The sequence below is a fragment of the Chiloscyllium plagiosum genome, unplaced genomic scaffold, assembly GCF_037043375.1.
Source record: "Chiloscyllium plagiosum isolate Xiang-an unplaced genomic scaffold, Cpla_swu_hap1 HiC_scaffold_7, whole genome shotgun sequence".
NCBI classification, from domain to species: Eukaryota; Metazoa; Chordata; class Chondrichthyes; order Orectolobiformes; family Hemiscylliidae; genus Chiloscyllium; species Chiloscyllium plagiosum.
Window position 1 is genome coordinate 64,515,509 of NW_028270145.1, and position 14,740 is coordinate 64,530,248.

Here is a 14,740-nt window from a genome sequence, read left to right on the forward strand (position 1 = left end):
TTACCCTCATCCACCTGTTTGGTCACTTTCTCAAAGAACTCAATAAGGTTTGTGAAGCATGACCTACCCTTCATAAAATCTTGTTGACTATCCCTAATCAACTTATTCCTCTCAGAGGAATATAAACCCTATCTCTTATAAACCTTTCTAACACTTTACACACAACCGAAGTAAGGCTCACTGGTCTATAATTTCCAGGGTTGTCTTTACTCCCCTTCTTAAACAGGGGAACATTTGCTATCATCCAGTCTTCTGGCACTATTTCTGTAGACAATGACGACATAAAGATCAAAGCCAAAGGCTCAGCAATCTCGGCTTCCCAGAGAATCCTAGGATAAATCCCATCCCAGAGCACCTCTGGGCCACCCGGACGAACCAACCCAACCACCCTGTAGCACAGCATTTCAACTCCCCCTCCCACTCCACCGAGGATATGCAGGTCATTGGACTCATCCACCGCCAAACCACAACAACGCGACGGTCGGAGGAGGAGCGTCTTATCTTCCGACTGGGAACCCTCCAACCACAGGGGATGAACTTGGACTTCACCAGTTTCTTCATCCCCCCTCCCCCCACCTTGTCTCAGCCGAATCCCTCCAGCCCGGCACCGCCTTCCTGACCTGCAGTCTTCTTCTTGACCTTTCCGCCTCCATCCTACTCCGAACTATCACCCTCACCTTGACCTCTTTCCACCTATCACATTTCCAACGCCCCTCCTCCAAGTCCCTCCTCCCTACCTTTTATCTTCTCCTGCTGAACACTCTCTGCTCATTCCTGAAGAAGGGCCTGTGCCCGAAACGCCGAATCTCCTGTTCCCTGGATGCTGCCTGACCTGCTGTGCTGTTCCAGCAATAAAGTTTCAACTTTGATCTCCAGCATCTGCAGACCTCACTTTCTCCTTAAATCCCATCCGGCCCAGGGGACTTACTTATTTTCACACTTTCCAGAATTGCTAACACCTCCTTATGAACCTCAATCCCATCTAGTCTACTAGCCTGTATCTGAGTATCCTCCTTGACCACATTGTCTTTTTCTTGTGTGAATACTGTCAAAATGTATTTATCTAGCGCTTTCTGTATCTCCTCTTGACTCCACACACAACCTCCCACTACTATCCTTGATTGGCCCTAATCTTACTCTACTTATTCTTTTATTCCTGATACACCTATAGAAAGCCTTAGGATTTTCCTTGATCCTATCACCAACAACTTCTCATGTCCCCTCATGACTCTTTTAAACTCTCTCTTTAGGTCTTTCCTCGCTAACTTCTAACTCTCAAGCACCTTAACGGAGCCATCACATCTCATCCGAACATAAGCCTTCTTCCTCTTGACCAGAGTTTCGACTTCCTTAGTAAACCATGGCTCCCGCACTCAGCAACGTCATCCCTACCTGACAGTAGTAGCTGGTCCTTGAATAAGCTCCACATTTCAATTGTGCCCATCCTCTGCAGTTTCCTTCCCCATCCTATGCATCCTAAACCTTGCCTCGCATCATAATTGCCTTTTCCTCAGCTACAACTCTTGCCCTGCAATATATATCTATCCCTGCTATTGCAAACATAAACGAATTATGGTCACTATCGCCAAATTGCACACCTACTTCCAAATCTAACACCTGGCCGGGTTCATTACCCAGTACCAAATCTAATGTGGCCTCGCCCCTTGTTGGCCTGTCTACATACTGTGTCAGGAAATCACATTGAACAAAAACTGACCCACCTAAACCACTTGAACTACAGTATTCCCAGTCGATAGTTGGAAAGTTAAAGACACCATAACAACCATCCTTTCACTCGCGCTATTGAGGATACCTTTGCTATCCCATCCTCGACATCTCTGGAACTATTCAGAGGCCAATGGAAAACTCCCAAACAGGGTGACCTCTCTTTTCCTGTTTCTCATCTCAGCCCATACTACTTCAGTAGACAAGTGCTCAAACGTCCTTTCTGCAACCATAATACTATCCTTTACTAACAATGCCACACCACGCACTCTTTTACCATTTTCTCTGTTCTTACTCAAACATCTAAATCTCTGAACCTATAATAACCATTCCTGTCCCTGCTCTACCCAGGTCTCTGAAATGGCCACTGTTGACATAAAGCACTCACAGATCAGGCTAAGCATGGGTCAGATACAGCCATGATTAAAAAAATCATTATTTCTACTATCATATTCCCAACACAAAAAATAAAAACCTTTTCCATTTTGCATTGACATGAACTTTGCATTTCCAATGTTCAACATTCTTATGGAGCAGCACGTTGGCATAGTGGTTAGCACTGCTGTCTCACAGTATGAGGACTGAGGTTTAATTCCACTTTTGGGCAACTGGGTTTCCTCCAGACGCTCCAGTTTCCTCCCACAGTCCAAAGATGTGCAGGTTAGGTGGACTAGCCATAGGAAATGCAAGGTTTCAGAGATAGGAGAGTGGGGTGGGTCGCTCTTTGGGGAGTCAGTGTGGACTGAATGGCCTGCTTCCACAGTGTAGGGATTCTATGTTTCTATGACTCCCTAGTACACTGCCAATGAGTCATAAGCTATGGGCAGATTAATGCCATGGTTTTGCAATGATTGCATTTGAAAGTCAGTTGAAATTGGCCAGACTTACTTCCTTTGGGAATTTCTCAAATGAATAGAGAAGTCATCAGCACATACAAAATTTAAATCAAGTCAATCAGTTGAAAATGCTTTATGTTTAACTCAATTCTCCACAGATTGTTTTTTTTAAAACAGTTACCAGACTTCTGAGGACATTGTTTGATCACAATACGTAATTTTGTGCAGAAAATTTTGCGATATGAAGTACGTAATATCCCAAAATCATGGTGATCAAGTCGTTACCAAACCTGACGATGACAAACTTCCAGCACAAGAAATACCCTATACAAGCTAACAGAATGTTCTTCTTTACATTGTTGCTTTTTAAGGTTCACCTCGAGAAGACAGTAAGACCATAAGAGTAGAAATTACACCATTTGATCATGGCTGATAGGTTTTTCAACCTCATTTCCCTGCTTTCTCCTCGTAACCTTTGATTCCCTTCGCAATCAAGAACTTATTTGTCTCTGTCTTAAATATATCAACAACCTGGCCTTCACAGCCCTCTGTGGCAATGAATTCCACGGATTCACCACGCACTGGGTAAAGAAGTTCCCCTTTATCTCTGTTCTAAAGGGTCTTCCCTTTACTCTAAGGCTGTGCACTCAGGTGCTCGTCTCTTCTGCCGATGGAAACATCTTCCCAACATCCACTGTGTCCAGGTCATTCAGTATTCTCTAAGTTTCAATCAGATCCCCCGCTCATCCTTCTAAACTCCATCAAGTATAGTCCCAGAGTCCTTAAGCATTCTTATTATGTTAAGCCTTTCACTCCAGGGATCATTCTCATGAACCTCCTCTGAACCTGCTCCAGGGTCAATACATCCTTTCTAAGGTATGGGGCCCAAAATTGTTCAGCTAATATTTGACATACAAAGTCAGAAGTCACACAACACCAGGTGCCCTTGCAACTGATCTTCAGCTTTCTGACCCACAGACTGCAACCAGGGAAGATAGACAACTGTATCCCTTCCACGATAACACTCAACACTGAACGCCTCCTCCCCCCCAACCCCAGGATGCATCCTCAGCCCCATACTGTACTATCCAAAAATGTGTTGCCAAGTTCCGAATGAATGTCATCTATAAGTCTGCTGATGACACCACTGTGCTGGTACAAATGTCTAACAATGACGAGTCAGAATGCAGAAAGGAGGGCTTGGTGACGTGGTGCGATGAGAACAACCTCCCACTTAATGCCAGCAAAACTAAAGAATTGATCAGTGACTTCAGAATGAAAGGAGAACACACCCCCATTTGCATCAACAGAACTGTGGTTGAGAGGGTGGAGGATATCAAGTTCCTTGGAGCAACGATAACCAACAACCTGCCCAGGACTTCCCAGATAGATGTGACGGCTAAGACGGCATAACACCACCTCTTCTTCCTCAGGCTACTCAGGAAATTTGGCATGTCCATAAAGACCCTCACCGACTTTTACAGAAGCAACATTGAAAGCATACTATCTGGGCACATAACGCCTGGCCTGACAACTGCTCTGTCCAGGGCCGTAAGAAACTACAGAAGGTTGTAAGCACAGGTCAGAACACCACGGAAGCCAATCTTCCACCGATGGACTCCATTTACATGGCTCACTGCCACAGAAAGGCTGCCAACATCAAAGACCCATCACACCCCAGGAATGACCTCCAACAACCTCTTCTGTCAGACAGACCTGGTGTGGTCAGGTCTGACCACACACACCAGCAGGTTTGGGAACAGAGTCTTCCTGGCCATTATTAGACTGATGATTGAATCCCTAACTTCAAACAGTGCTGATTTTTGATCATGTTGATTTTGCCTACTGCCGCCTTGTACGATGGAACCTGCGTACCTCTAAGTTTATTTTTCACCCTATGATCTGCATATCCTTGCTTACTATGATTTGACTTCACCTGACGAAGGAGCCGCATTCCAAAAGCTTGTGATTTCAAATAAATCTGTTGAACTATAACCGGGTGTTTCGTGACTTCTGACTTTGTCCACCCCAGTCCAACACCAGGACCTCCACATCATTTTGACATAAAGGTAATGGGTGATCCAATTTTTAAACTCTTCAGTAAATACAAAATCCATCATTCTGTTTCACTCAACAAAGGACATTTCCATAATCCCAAATGCACATGAACCTTCGGATTTTGCAATCATTTCAGTTATCCACATATATTTTCATAACTTTTGAACACATTTCTTAACCAGAAATACATCCAGGTCTTTTTCAAAGCAGTTTGCTTCTAATCTACTCGTTGACCTAGTGGTCAACCCACAATGGGACCACCCCATTATCCAATGCATTTATCTTCATTCTCTTCAAATAGCACAAAACTAAATTCACACTTGCCAACAGAATCAGTTGCCAGCTCAGAGTGCTCATATACTAATCAGTGATGTAGTGTGCTGTCAATTACTGTCAGTATCAGGACCCCTGCACAAAAGTAACAGCCTGACACACACTGCTTTCCCGTTGTCACAAAAACCTCTTGGAAAGGAACAGTACAATTGATTGCATCATATTGTTTTAAAACAAAAGCTATCCATGTTGCAACATGAAAGGTTCTAAGTGCAAAGACATTTGCTAAATTTGATTTGAAATTTCTGTATATATCCATTTCACTGTAGAGGTCTTCAAATTCTTCAATATTCAAGCTTATTCAATACTTTGCAATTCTCATTAAGGTTTTGCATCATTTCAGAATAGTGTACAACAGTAGGGAGGTTATGTGGAACTTATACAGGACACTGGCTGAGCCTCAGCTTTAATATCATATATAGTTTTGAGCACCAAATTTTAGAAAGAATGCAAATTGGAGCAAGTGTGGAACAGGTTTACAAGAATGCAGAAACTTCAGTTCGAAGGTCCATTGGAGAGTTTGGTACTATTATTCTTGGGCAGCAAAAGACCGAGGGGAGATTTTATACAAGTTTTAAAAATCATGATGGATTTAGACAGATTACATAAGCAGAAACTGATCCCACTCAAAGGGTTGAGAACCAGAGGACATAGTTTTAAAGTATTTTGCAAAAGAAGAAAATGTCAGGAGGAAAAGTTTTTTTCACAAAAGTGGTCCAAGTTTGAAATGCACGAGCTGTAAGTGTGATGGGGGCTGGTTCAAGTCAGGAATTAAAGAAGACATTACATGATTAATGAAGGACAATCAACCTGCAGGGATATGAGGGAAAGGCAGGAGTTTGGCACTAAGTCAAAATGCTTTGAAAGATTGGGTGCAGACATGATGGGCAAATAATCTCCTTTTACACTGCATCGCCCCTTGACATTCAACAGCGTTGCCACCACTGAATCCCCACCACCAACATCCTGGGGGTTTCAACTGACCAGAAACTGAAATGGACAGCTATATAAATACTGCAGCTAAAACAGGAGGTCAGAGGCTTGGAACCCTGCAGTGAGTAACTCAACTCTTGACTCCTCAAAGCCTATCCACCATTTACAAGGCACAATGCAGGTGTGTGACAGAATATTCCCCAATAGTCTGAATGAATGCAATTCCACCAATGCACAAGACACTTGATACTTGTCAGGAGAAAACAGCCTGCGAGATTGGTACCACATCCATAGCCTCTACCACTGACACTCAGTAGCAGCAGCAGCATGTCCCACCTACAAGATATACTGTCTAAACTCAACAAGGCTTCTTAGATAACACCTTCCAAACCACTGGCACGACTATCTAGAAAAACAAGAACAGTAAACACACGGGAACACCATCACCACCACCTGCAGGTTCCCCTCCAAGCCATTCACCACCCTGACTTGGAAATATATTGCTGTTCACTGAGTGATGCTGGGCCAGAAGCCTGCAAGTCCCTCCCTAATGGTATTGGGGAACACCCACAGCAAATACTTTGCAATGATGGCAGGTGGGGGTTGTTAATTCAGACTGAATTTTACAAGAAAAATGATTCTGTGATATAAGGAACTGTCAGGTTCCTTGAAATTTTTCATAAAAAAGTTTAATTTGGTCAGGTTATTGAAGGTTACTCACAACATTTTAAACGTTGCATCATATTTCACTTATACACATTCAAATAACATGGTCTGGCCATGCAAATCAGATGCTTCCAAGACGAATTGTTGAATTCTTATCCAATAGATAGAATATTAAAAATGTAACATTAACACATCTAAAGTTAGCTATGATTTCTAGCACTAGTACAATAGCAATATTTCACCAAAAACAGATGGAGTTAAAAACGATAGAAGTCCCACAAAAACAAATCAATACTTAAATGCGTGCATAAGCAGTTTAATTTTAGCAGATAATTCAAAATAACATGACTAAAAATGGCTACGGGTAGTGGGGGGGATTCAGGATGGCGGCAATCTAAATGGTCTGCTTTGCTGGAGTCCGTACCATCATCCAAGCAAAGTGGTGCTTTCACCCTCCCCTTACTAGCCATTTTTGAAAAAAATCAGTAGAGTTCCCAGAATCTCTAAATATTAATTTTAACACTCAGAGAAGATGATGATGATAACAGCTGGAAAGAGATCGTGTGGATGGCAACACGCAGGGCACTCCCCTGCAGCAACGGATGCGCCCGCGCCTGCAGTGCCGACTCCCGTGGAAGCATCTTTGAACTTACCGGAGCAGCTGAACTTGGTCTCAGAGTTTGTCAAACTTCAAGAGAAGTTCGGGTTGGCGCTAGAAGAGTCTCACACGAGACTAGAACTGATCCCTGCCATGCTACAAAAGCATGAGCAGGAGATCCGACATCTTGATCAGCACGTGGAGTAGGTCAAACAGCGTACCGTGGTGTCAGAGACCTTGGTGGGGCGGATCCAGGCCCTGGAAAATCAGATCCAGGCCTTAATCGATCAGGTCGACAACCTCGAGAATCAAGGTCAAAGAAAGAACATTTGCATAATTGGGCTGCCACAACAAGAGGAAGGTGAGCAACTGGTCAGCTTCCTGGAGCAATGACTCCTGCAGCTCCTGGGACTGGGAGTCGAGTCATGTCAAGTGCAAGTGGAGCAGGCTGACCGGGTCGCGATGCGCAGGCTCGGGTCGGATCAGCACCCCACCCAGTCCTAGCGCACTTCCTGTGCTACAAAGAGAAACAAATGGTCATAGAAGCCTCCAGAACGCTGGGGAAATTCCTACAGGCCCTGATGCACAATGAGTCGAAAATCATGTTTTTTCAAGACTTTTCTGGGGCTGCGATCCGAAAGAGGAAATTTTATGATGAAGTAAGGAAGACGTTGAGAGACTTGAACATTCAATATTCTGTCAAGCACCCGACAGTGTTATGCTTCAACCATGGAGGGTCCATGTATAACTTTGATTCAGCAGAAAAGGCAAAGGATTTTCTAGATACTTTAAAATAGACTGGTTGGGTCAAATATTATGCATCCTTTGCTCTCTCAGTTGTTTATTTTATATGGCTGGCTGTGTTCCGAAAATATGTGGGTTTTTTTTCCTTTCTTTCCCTTACTTGTCGTTTTTGCTAATCCTTGTTATTCCCTTCGTTTTTACTTGGTTTGGGTCGGTCATTTCTTCTATTGATAATAAGCAGGGTTGACAATATAGGCAGGATGGGTTGGATGCCCATTTTTAATTTCCATGTGTGTAAGATAAATGTTTTCTTTGTTTTTTGTATTGCGTGGATTTGGGGCACAGCTCTAGTCGGAAGGTGCCATGGAGGTGCTAGTGAGTAGGATGAGTGCCCTCTACGGACAAGGGGGAGGGGGTCTCCAGTTATTTGTCTTGTGCTGATTTTAGGAGTAGTGATTAGAACTTTTGCTTTGGTAGTGTTTGTAGTAATATTTTCTAGATTTACAAATCCTTTGCTGTCTCCACTCCGTGCACTATGAGTAGGCGCCTTCCTCTCGGGGGGTCATGGACCACTTTAGACGGTTATGGCTAGTTATTCGTTTAGATGGTGTACCTGGAACACAAGGAGGAGCCACTCACCGGTCATAAGAAAGAAAGTGCACTCAAATCTCAGAAAGGAGAGGGTTGATATTGTTTTGCTATAAGAAACACACTTGAATGATAACGAGCATTTAAAATTACAACAGGGAGGGTTTGGCAGGGTGTTCTTTCCATCTTTTAACTCTAAAAGTAGAGGAATGGCTATACTAATACAGAAGAACTTTCCATTCCAGTGGATTTCTCAAATGACGACAAACATGGGTGGTTTGTTCTCCTCAAAGCTCTAATACATGGGGAGGAGTATGGCATCTTGAATGGCTACTGCCCCCAGGCAGACTCCCTCAAATTTTTAATTGATGGACTTACTAGTTGATGGCTCTTGGTGTGCCCTACATATTATAGGGGGAGACGTCAACCGTCCTATGGATCCCAAGGTGGATAGGATGCCATGAGGTCTCTCGGGCATCTCCCCACAATCCAAACAGTTGGTGGGCTTGTGGGGGGAGTTAGGGATAGTGGATGTGTGGAGGTGTCTTCAATCTAAGGGTAGGGATTTTACTTTCAACTCCAACCTGCACAAGTGCACACAAGGATCAATTTTTTTTGTTCCATTGACCTTCCTGGATTTGGTACTATTCTGTAGGATTGAGAAGATAGCCATTTCGGACCATGTAGCAGTGTATTTGGAGGTCAAGTAAAAGGGTAAGGAATAGAAATGCGGCATTGATGCACGGATCCATTTCTTTTGAAAGACAGCAAGTTTATTGAGTACTTTACAAGAAGTTTAAGACTTTTTGGGACATGAATTCAGGTACGGCCAGTAACTGACAGGTGCTCTGGGAAGCTACCAAAGCTTATTTGAGGGGTATAATTATTTCATACTCAGTATACTTGAGGGCTGGCTGAATGCAGCCAAGTCTGCATATTATGACAGACCGTCTGTGACAAAGCTACAATGGGGTTCGGAATGCTCTGAACTCCGTACTCACTCAGGCAGTGAACAGAGGAGTCTCCTTCATGAAGCAAGGACTGTTTGAGTAAGATGATAAGCCAGGTAGATACTTGGCATACCTGGCCAGGAAGAAGGCGGCCCCTCAATCTATCATGTCCATTAGAGAAAGAACTGGTACTCTCACTCATGAGTCTAAAAATATAAACGCAGCATTTAAGAAATTCTATGCAGAGCTATACTGGTCGGAAGGTTGTGAGGATGGGTTGACGAGGATGGAATCCTTTTTTGAGAACACGGATCTTCCAGGTATAAGTGCAGACCAGGCCTCCCTTTTGAATGCCCCTCGAATAACACAAGAGATACAAGAAGCGCTAAGGCAACTTTAAAGTAGCAAAGCACATGGCCCGGATGGATTCCCGAGCGAGTTCTATAACGAGTTTATAAACATGTCAACTGAGCCAATGTTGGGTATGTATAATCATTCGTACCTCTCTCCCGCACTCTCTCAGGGAAGCTAATATTTCCCTTATTCTTGAGAGGGGAAGATCCAACTCGCTGCTGAATGTAATTTCAAAATCCTGTCAAATACGTTGGCATTGAGACTGGAGAAGGTACTGCCCTCTATTATAAAGGAGGACCAGACAACTTTCATTAAGGGTTGCAGTTCCTCTAATAACATCAGAAGAGTGTTGAATATGGTACAGGTGTGCCAGCAGAGGTCAAGCCCAGGCTTGGTGGGTCTCCTTAGATGCAGAAAAATTGTTTGACCAGGTGGAATGGCTTTTTTTATTTTAGAAGTGACTTGTATAATGAAAGGGGAGTGGTCAGTCCTAAAAGCTGAAGTCTTGTTTGAGTCAATTCAGCAGGCTGTGTGGAAAAAAGGCTGCTGGACTTTCTCTCCTTCTGCCCTTCTAACTTTGACCTGTAAGACTTTGTTTCATTTTTACGTTGTGTTTAAGAGGGTTTGTTTATTGGGACTGTTGTGTATTTTCGGAACAGCGTAATTAAGTCTAGTTTGAATAGACTAAATTCTGTAGGGGTTCTTTATTCTGTTCTTTGCGTTTCATTGTGTAATTTTGTAAATACATTTTTTGTCAGTTTTAAAACCTGGTATTCAAGCTAGCTAACTTACTCCGGGTAATAATATACACTTACTGAAACAAATAGCAAAGTTACAGTCTGGGCTGCCTGCTTAAGAATGTTTTGAGTAGTCTGGCCAGGTCCTTAACAGTTGTGTTTAATTGAGAAATACATCAACTTCATATATCAATCACATCCTTACAGAAGTTACATAAATACAAGCATGCCTGCTGACACTGACCCTTCAACCATAAGTTGTGACTGCATGCTCAACACCAATTTTTTTATAATGTGTGAGCAACATAAAGTGAAGTTGTTTCAATTAAATTCGACTTTGAAAGTTTGTTTCCCCAAGGGTTGGTTGGTTTTGTCACTCTTTATTTCAATGGATTTCAGAGATTTTGCTGCTACTATAGGATTGTGAGAGTCAGCAAGCACAGCCGAAAATCTCCCTTTAACTTGGCATCACATGCAATATTTCCGAAATACCACCAAAACATTAGAATTAGACTCTAGTTTCATTTGAGTGTGTGAAAATGTAAATATGAGACAAGTACAATCAGAAGCACAAAATATACATCGGTAAATATGAAAAGTAGCAAATTAAACATGTGGGAGGTGTACCTGTTGTCTTATCATCTTCAGTTGCTCCTTTTGTTTCCGTTTTTCCTCTGCTGCCATTATTGCTGGAAAGAATATTTGCCCAGTAAATTCAGCAGGTCTAATTAAACGATGCAAAAATCTTTAACCATTTTCGCACAGTAGTTGACAAATCCAATAAACAATTTTCTTTTCACTACTTACCTTGCTGTTTTCTAGCTTCTTTAGCCTTCTGTGCTAACGCTTGCTTTTCAAGTTTCTGCATCATCTTTAATTCTGCTGCTTTTCTTGCATATGCTAAAGACATGAAAAATTCACTAAGCAATTTGCTTTTAATAAATGAAATGCAAAGCAGCCAATATGTATATGCTCACCTTGAGCTTCCAATTTTCTTAAAAGTTTTGCATCACTGTTCTTTTGGAAATCTGGCCTTGCAATATTTGGTGGCCTGCCTTTGCGACGTCTCATTTTAGATTCATCTCTAGCACGCTGCTTTTCGGGATTTGGCGGGCGACCTCTTCGTCCTTCCATTGCCTTTATTTTCGGCATTATTTCCTCATTTTTTAAATGGCACCATTGCATACCCTGAAATAATGTTCGCAGAATTTTTAAAATTAGTCTAAACGCAAATTATTTTTATAAGAAATTGTACTAAAGTTTGTGAGCATCACAGTTAAATGGCTTGTTCACTTTTTTGCAGTATCCTTCAATTTTTCAATTAAATTATCACCTACAAATCAATGATGAGTAGCTCCACAAGCAACATCGTTTGGGGTTACTGTCCCAAAATGAAGCTTAAATCCTGAAACCTGAGAAATCCCCGCCCCCATGTTCTTCTAATAATGCTCCTGATTAATTTTAATTTTTGAGATGGACTTATTTCTACAAAACCAAATCAAAATCCTAATGATTTACTGAGAATGACTTTTATTCAATAAACAGCATAATATATAGGGCGTTTCATAATTTTATAAAGAAAAATGATACAATTTTATACAAACTTTCAAATTAACCTGACAAGATTACTGAGCAAATAATTATTTTACACTCAAATTAATATCTAGGAGGTTATGAAAGTTAACATTGCTAGGAGTGAAAAGAACCAGTGATGAAACAGTATCATTAAGAAGGAATTGTGTATGTCTCAGAATTAAACATGAAGCTCAAAGAGCCATGTTGAAAATGCAATTGCTTGGTTTGATTAGTGTCTGCTAAAAGTGCAAAGATTAAGCAGAAACAAAGAACATGAGGTCAAACCATATGCTTTAGGATACCCAAAATAACTTTATAGCCAATAAATTAAACTTCATTGTTATGTCAGTATACAGAGCAACAGGAAGGTGGTGGCGGAGCAATATCATATTACTATGCTACTGGATTATTAGTCAAGAGGTCTAGACCATCTGTCTTTGGGGACCCAACCATCAGGAATAGATCTGGAATCAAATGCTACCACAAAACCTTTGTCAACTACTTCAAAAGGCTATCAGGCCCACTAACATCCTTCAGCAAATGAAATCTGTTGCACTGACCAAATCCACGTGATTCCAGACTCACAGCAATCCGGTTGACTCTTAAGTTCCCTCTGAAATACCCCAATACTGTATACTCAGATTTTATCCAAGTCTAAAAAGAATGTACAAAAACAGACCACCTGGCATCAACCTGGGCACCAGAAATGACAATGGTAGACTCAGCTTTTTTGGACTTATGAGGTCCTCCTTACTAGTATTTGAAGGCTTGTGCGAAAACTGGGATAGCTGCCTCTCAAAATAATCAAACAACAGCCACATACTGTCTATCAGGTATAATTCAGCGAATACGTGGATCACTATGCATGAGTTCACCATCCCTGATGAAATCCCATTTTCATAAGACCTTTGCAGGAGTAGATTTGTAGGTTTACAAAAATGGTACCTAGCAGGTTTTGAGAAGATTTGTAGCTGGACTGCAGGGTTTTAATTATGAGGAGAGATTATTACAAAATAGGCCTGTTTTCTCTAAAATTTGGAAGATTAAGGAGTGATCCGATTGAAGTCATCAAAATACTATCAAGGAAAATGTGCTCGCTGAGCTGGACGGTTCATTTCCAGACGCTTTGTCACCCAGTAGGTAACATCTTCAGTGGGCCTCCGGGCAAAGCACAGCTGATAATTCCTGCTTCCTATTTATATGTTTAGGTGTTTGGGTTGGTGATGTCATTTCCTGTGCTGATGTCATTTCTTGTTCTCTTCCTCAGGGGGTTGTAGATGGGGTCTAACTCAATGTGTTTGTCGATAAAGTTCCGGTTGGAATGCCATGCTTCTAGGAATTCTCGTGTGTCTCTCTGTCTGGCTTGTCCTAGGATGGATGTGTTGTCCCATCGACTGTTCCTAAATTAGGCAGTTTTCTTCAAAAATTTAGAAAATTAAAGGGTGATCTCATCAAAGCTTTAAGATAATGACAAGAACAGGCAGGATAAATATAAACTATTTCCACTGGTTGGAGATTCTATAACGAGGGAGTATCGTCCAAAAATTAGGTTCATACTATTCAAGAGACACAATAGAAATCACTCTTACACACAAACGGTGACAGAGATTTAGAACTCTCTTCCACAAATGACAGTTTATGTTAGAGCAATTATTAATTTCAAATCTAAAATAGATTTTTTGTTAAGCAAAGATATCTCACTGAAGGTCAGAATAGGCTTGAGGGGCTCAATAGCCGACTTCTGTTTCAATCCATGCCAAAACAGTAGAAATAGCATGCAACAGAGCTAAGTATTCAAACAACCAACAGATTAGATCTGAGCATGGCAGTCTTGAACGGGTGCAGACAATTAAGTAACTAACAGGAAAAGGTAGTTCTTCAAAATTGCATTAGTACAAGGGATGAGCCGAAGTATTTGCATCTACTTTCAGCTAGAAGTACTGAGGAGATGATCCATTTTGATTAATCCACATGATAACAAGTAATGATTTAAGGAACTGGATGCTGCAAGGATGCTGGGCCTATATTAGACTTCTCAGAATAGTACTGAAGACTTGTGGGTGCAGAACCGTGTATCCTTAGCCAAGTTGTTCCAGTGAAGCCACAACACTGTTAGCCACTTGGCAATGTAGAAAATTACTCAGCTATGTCTAGTCCTCAAAAAGACAAATGTAAGCTAATCACTATCATCCCATCAGAAGCCTCTTGATCACCAGCACTGATAAAATGGTTCATTACTACAGCTATCAAGAGCCACTTGAAAAGAAATAACATACTCAGATGCTTGAAGAGGGTCTGGCAGGGACACTCTGGTAAACTTCCTAAAAGCCTTGGTCCATAGATGGGACAAAAGAGCTGAATTCCAGGCGTGAAGAGATCTGAATAATCTTGACATCAGGCAGTATCTACCAAGTAAGGTGTTGAGGTGGTCAAGGAAAAACGAGTCAAATCGAGCAGAAAGGTAGTTGGTTATGTATTTTGGAGGTTAATCATTTCGGTCCAAGGATATCACTGCATAAGTTTCTCCAAGTAGTTTCCTTGACCCAACCATCTTCAGTTGCATCAATGATAATCTTTCCATTATAAGGTCAAAAGCATGCAGCTTCAGAGATTTTCTTAATGTTCTGTAACTCTTCAGATACT

General features: G+C 41.7%; 1 protein-coding gene across 13 annotated transcripts in view; it reads right to left on the reverse strand.

The window, feature by feature from the left end:
• The window catches only part of baz2ba (bromodomain adjacent to zinc finger domain, 2Ba), a 356,889-nt gene that overhangs the window by 104,345 nt on the left and 237,804 nt on the right, over positions 1-14,740 (reverse strand). For all 13 annotated transcript variants that reach the window (XM_087989090.1, XM_087989091.1, XM_043693832.2 and 10 more), the window contains 3 exons: positions 11,500-11,710; positions 11,330-11,422; positions 11,150-11,211 (listed from right to left, as the gene is read on the reverse strand). In XM_087989090.1, the coding sequence (XP_087845216.1) occupies positions 11,150-11,211; positions 11,330-11,422; positions 11,500-11,710 (366 nt within the window). The remainder of the gene's footprint in view (positions 1-11,149; positions 11,212-11,329; positions 11,423-11,499; positions 11,711-14,740) is intronic.